General features: G+C 40.9%; 1 protein-coding gene across 1 annotated transcript in view; it reads right to left on the minus strand.

Annotated features, from left to right (window-relative positions):
* Positions 1 to 5,697, minus strand: part of cdm (importin-13-like protein cdm) — a 40,113-nt gene extending 34,416 nt beyond the window's left edge. The window contains exons 1-3 of the mRNA XM_080273684.1: positions 5,548 to 5,697; positions 3,042 to 3,206; positions 1,948 to 2,100 (exon numbers count right to left, since the gene is read on the minus strand). Of these exons, the coding sequence (XP_080129810.1) occupies positions 1,948 to 2,100; positions 3,042 to 3,206; positions 5,548 to 5,697 (468 nt within the window). The remainder of the gene's footprint in view (positions 1 to 1,947; positions 2,101 to 3,041; positions 3,207 to 5,547) is intronic.
* Between the last annotated feature and the right edge of the window lie 303 nt (positions 5,698 to 6,000).

Below are 6,000 nucleotides of genomic sequence, written 5' to 3' on the forward strand. Positions count from 1 at the left end.
TCACTGTTATGGTCCAACGAAAAGTAAAAGCAGACCATGGATAGCTAAAATATATACATACAGTATACACATAACAACATACTAAATAAAACAAATAAAAAGTCACTGAACATTAAAGCTCATATGCTATGTCAAGGAGACTATAAAACTACGGATAAAACAACAACAGATAACGCTCAGCATAAAAACTAAAGTTGATTCAGGAAGCTCGCTTCCTCAACAACAAGAAGGTGGCTCCTCCTGTCATACCTGCCTCCTCTCCAAGGACTGAGGAGAGATGGTAAGACCCATCTCCCGCCCTAAACCTGGAGACATATCAACTGCAGGCATCCCCCAGATTAGCACACTCAAATAAGAGGTGCTGCACAGTCAGTGAGACCAGACAGTCTTCACAATAAAGATGGGGCCTTCCCTCCAGGAGATGCTAATCATCAGGTGTGTATGACTGATCCGTAGACTGGTCACCACAACTTCCTAGTGATGAGGCTCGGCTGCACAAGCCCATGGACTAACTACTGCCAACAACTTCCATAGCTTGACTGGAACAGGAAGTGTATCCCATGCATGCTGTCAGAAGATCTGGACAGCAGCCTTAATCACATGGAAGTAGTCCTTGTAGGGGACAGGTCTGATACAGGCGCAAGGGTAGCAGTCCAACATGGGCTGGCACCCAACAAAACAAATCTCTTAGGAAATAACAGTCCAGGAGGAGGAACTTTTCTTTAATCCTAAGAGTAAACAAGTCACAGGGGGCAGGGCAACTCAGTGAACTCATTCCTTTCTAGCATTATCAAACTGTTTATAAAGGCTCCAACATGCTTGCATACATTGGCCTTGGTCACCTAAAGGCAGCGTGCCGCTCAATCTCTGGCAGTCTCCCTATTCAGTCACTTATCCCTGAGGTCATGCTCTATGACCTCATCCCAGGTCTTTTTCAGTCTGCCACTCACAACACTACCCACGATGTTAACACTTATCATTTTCTGCACCCAACTGTCATCCTCCATCCACTCTACATACCCAAAGCATCTCAATCTACTTCATCACAACACCAATACACTCCAGTCCCATCCTTCCTCTCAACTCTTTAATCGTAAACCTAGCTCCCCCCCCCCCAGGGCCTTGCATTCAGTGATGCACTACACATCCATCTAATCATTGACATTTCTGTACATTTGAGCCTACGAATATCCTCTTCCTTTTCTGCCTCAGTTTCACTACCACACAGCATTACTCTCCTAACACATGCCGCATACGAAGATCCTTAGCACTGAGGGAGAGCCCTCTCTGTGTCAGGAGAGGCAACAGCTCTCTGAACTTCCTCAAACCACCCTAACCACAAAGCTAGCTTCAGTCCCACCTCCAGCACATAACTTTTTTTTCTGAGAACCTGGGAATACAAGAAACTAGTGAATCTTATTTATTCCGTACTTCATGAATACATAAAACAAAGATTTGCCAATACAGAAACTAAAAGACAATATTCCCTCAAAATAACAATATTCTCGAAATAAGCAATAGCTTTCATCAGCATATGATATATTTTCAATAAATATAGTATATACTGTCTGTATGATTCTCCAATTTTATGAACATCACTTCTTCAGAGCTGACATACAGATTATGCCAATCATATAATTATGATTCCGAATCTTTTTTCTTTTTTGTCCAGTCCTTCGCGAGAGAAGAGCGTATCCAACTAGCAGTCAAGAGGCACCAGTGACTTGACAATCAACAAAGATTAGCTGGGTTAAGTTGCCATACACCACCAAATAATCAACTCAATTTTCCCACTGATTCCAGAAATCATGTGACACACATGACTGGCAGTGTTTGGCAAGCTTCAGAACAGATTCTCTGGTTAACTCATCAGAACCACAGAACTGATGTTTGTCTAGCCACACACTCTATAGCCCACCTGCTACTTCTCATGCCCATCACTCTCACCTCCTCTGGAATAACTGTGAGGATGCTGAAGAGGAGACTGAGCGCTGTGCCAGGTTCTAGACCGGAGACTGTACTGGGATCAAACATAGCAATAATATCTGGAATGGCAGTGGTCCAATCTGTGTGTATGGTGTGGATCACATATGCTCCCAGCTGCAACGGGAATAAGAAAATCATGGTATTTAAAATCACAGGGCACCAAGTCATGATTAAAATACAAGACAGAAGATAATGCAACAAACTGTACTTGTGTTACAAATGTCAATAATAGCTACAGTATATAGAATGGTGGTGATCCAGCCTGTGAGTATGATAAAGGCCATATACTGTACAATCCAAGCAGCAGTAAGAATTATATGTAAGAGGATTATGTTATTTCTAATCACAGGGAATCACATGGCTAAAATACAGAGCAGGAAAAACTACCGTAATAACTGACTCTTCCTAAGCATTATCATTCATTAACGAACCACTACTTATCCATTTTTAACCAAAACCCCCTCTTGCTTCTTGCTTTGATGTATTTACTGTTACTTGCCTCTTACCACTTAGAGTTAACATAGGTGTCTGGTCATTTTTAACAATTATTTGAACAATGAATGGTCAATAATTCTGATATTAGGAAATAAACATTCCTAAATACAACAGCTGCATTAATACAAAATTTGAGGGGTTGCTATTACAACTGATGATTCACAAACGTCAGGCATGCTGAACTTGTCCCATTGTCTTTGAACTTCATTCTTTTAAATGCAAAATGTGTCCCGGCAGCTTGAAATGAATGTATCCTAATTTGGTCTTTCTTTTTGTTCAGTTTTCCTCTGTAAGGGAGAGGCTTTGCAAGCTCTCACTCTTATGTGTCCAAGCATCTTGAATGGATCTTAAAAATGATTTTTCTCTATTGTTCAGTTTTCTTTGGAAGAGACAAATTACAGGGGGGTTGTTTTTTCTTACTTGCATAAAAAAAAAGTAAATAAAAAATAAATAATAATAAAAATAATAATAATAATAATAATAATAATACACTGACATGTCAACATATACCGGTACCTATAGCTATTGTAGCCTTATCATTATAAATTATAAGCACTTACCGATTTTATTAGTCTATTGAGAACAACTTTAGAACTACTGTATTGGGCTATTAGGTTCAATATCTTGATTTTAAGAGGTTCATATTCCTCCTTAGGAACTTCATGCCAGTATCTTGACACCTTCATGTACACTGTGTTCCCAGCAAAGAACTGCACCTCCTCTGGCTGAAAAATAAGAAATACGAACTGACAGATGCTGTAGAGACACAGCTGCACCCAAAATTATTCACTGTACACCTAGAGGATGTGTAAGAAAAATACCAAGTGTAAAGAAGGGATGTTTTATCAAGCAGGCTTCTTCAGGTTATTCCCATGAAAGCCTGCTTAATAAAAACGGGTCCCTTCTCTGCATTTGGTGTTTTTCTACAATCTGTTGCAGTCAGTTCTGAATATAATATCACCTAGAGGATGTTGTGATAAAATTCAGATTGAGATTGAAAAGGATTTAAAATTAACAATAGCTAAAAGATTGAACTATATTCCATCTGCAGATGACACTGTTCTTTATGTTTAATTACAGAAAGAAAAGCCCTACGGGAGACCTGAAAATGAATATGAAGAAGGTGAAAATTATGCTTATGCCCACCTCCTTCCCAAAAAAGCAAACAATGAAATATATTAGCTACTGAATGTGTTGAACAATGCATATACAGTGTATATGGTATATACAGCTGGCCGCACTCCCGAGTTCCCTGAACTTCACCCATGCTCAGCAATGTGGCACCGCTGTATTGTTTGGATCTTTGGGCAAGTACCTTAGCAGTATGAAGAGCTGGGACCTGGGAATAGTGACCTGGCACAGACAGTGAGTAACGGAATTATCCTCTCAGCGTCTGTGCATTATCCAACCTACGTATCAGTTGAGTAGCAATAAGCATTAGGATATAACTGGACTCTGTATCAGGTGTCTAGTCTGGTGAGGAGGAGGTATGGCTAGAGGTGGATGGGAGAGAGAAAAAGGGAGAGGGGTGGGCTCTCCTACTCTGAGTAGCTTGGCAAAGGTTTTGGGAAGAAGGTTCACCAGCAACTATCGTATGAATCTGGTTATATAAGAAACCAACAAATAAACCACCACAAACGTAAGAGTCGCACATCATTATACTGGAATCAACTAAAAATGGAGAATAACCATGTAAACATATCCTGCTGTTTCATTACCGTACAAAATTTAGGTGGCGCACAGAAGGTGCCGACCAAGATGAATATACCGCCACAGCATATGTTATATACTGTATGTGGTATTCCTGGTAGACATAACAGGGAGTAGCATTTTGGCACCATGTTATCACCTATGAAGGTATTTTGTTAGGTATGCACACAGTGCAATTACGATGCAGGCATACTAACGTGCTTGTAAAACTACACAAGTTTTTATTTATGAACGTGTCCACATTCCATATAATAACATCAGGAATAGTTGGTCTTCAATACTGTCATTTTCATTGTTACTGACTAAAATAGTGTAATTGTGATGATGGGTCAAGCCAAGTGGCCTCATGAATCAGCTTCCACCTCCCCCACACCAGCCATACGCCACATCACATGATAGCCTAACACTTAACAAACTGAGGTCTGCTGTGTTTTATGTATCACTATGTAGCATTCATAGCTATACTGAGAGCCAAGTAATACATTTATTAATCAGCTCTCTATACAAAGGTGATAGCATGTCATGTGTGTGTGCCCCTAACCATGTGAATGTCTGCTGCCTCGCTCGTTTCCTGTAAAGTATTAGGTTCCAGCTTACGACTCAGCAAGAAACAGGAGAGCCCTCCTCTCCTTTCCCCCACTAGCCACACTTCCTCCCCGCCAAACTAGACACTCGTACAGGGTCCAGTTATATCCTAATGCTTATCGCTATTCAACTGAGACACAGGTTTGACAATGCACAGATGCTAAGAGGAAAATTCCATTAGTCACTGTCTGTGCCAGGTCACTACTGCGAGGTTCCAGCTCTTCATACTGCTGCGGTACGTGTCCAAAGTTCCAAACAAATACAGCAGTGACATATTGTTGAGTATGGGTGAAGTTCAGGGAACTCTGGAGTGAGGCCAACTGTACCTATGGCAAGCAATTCTTACAGTTCCAGTTCATGACACTGAAATCATATGAAAAATAGGAATTGTTTGCAGGGATTTTGGCTGTTACTACTCTTGCCTAATCCCTGTATGTCTGGACGAGCAGAGCCATCAATGGCAGGTAAGCAACTGCTTCTGTGAGGTCGTCCTATAGGTTAAGCAAAGGTCCATAAACCATGTAGAGATCCAGTGCCTCTTTGTGGTAGACAGTACAGTGGCAGACAGACATTTTAGCTCAGGCTGTGGGTTACAGCCTATTTCCCAACAAAGCTAGAGCCTAGCAGCCAAGATACCAATTGTTTGAACACGTCGGCTGGCCGGCCAAAGTTCTCGGGGACTTTTATGTCCCTGCTTAAAAAAAAAAAAAAAGCAACAAATTGCCTTAATGGTAGTCCTGTATATCGTAACCTGTTTGTACAGATACTCACTTTTCTTGGATCAAGGAGTGGCCATGCAAAGGTCCATGAGTGTCTTGAGTGCTGTGCTTGCATGAGCCAGGTGTTAAGGCCACTTTTAGTGACAGGGTCGCGGTAGAACTCAACCACCGCCCGCTCCACCTGCTCCACAGACACCTCCATCTTCCTGCAAAACATAAAAACCTTTATTTTAATAAATACACAATTACAAACTATTAACATACAAATTAAGCATTGTACATTAATAGTTAAACAATAAAACATACAACCAAAAGAATAAGCAGTCCACAGAAATGAAAATAATTACCTATGCAATGTTTTGGTGACTGACGGACACCATTCATTACTGCACTTAACAAAACAATGCCACCTGAATACATGGACCCACATAAACGATGTTCTACCATAGAAGAGGCTGTTACACCTGTGACTCCAGCTCGTTAGCCCTTTTTCGTATGGTTAGAT

The sequence above is a fragment of the Coenobita brevimanus genome, chromosome 55, assembly GCF_032717465.1.
Source record: "Coenobita brevimanus isolate Jiangsu-jjx chromosome 55, ASM3271746v2, whole genome shotgun sequence".
NCBI classification, from domain to species: Eukaryota; Metazoa; Arthropoda; class Malacostraca; order Decapoda; family Coenobitidae; genus Coenobita; species Coenobita brevimanus.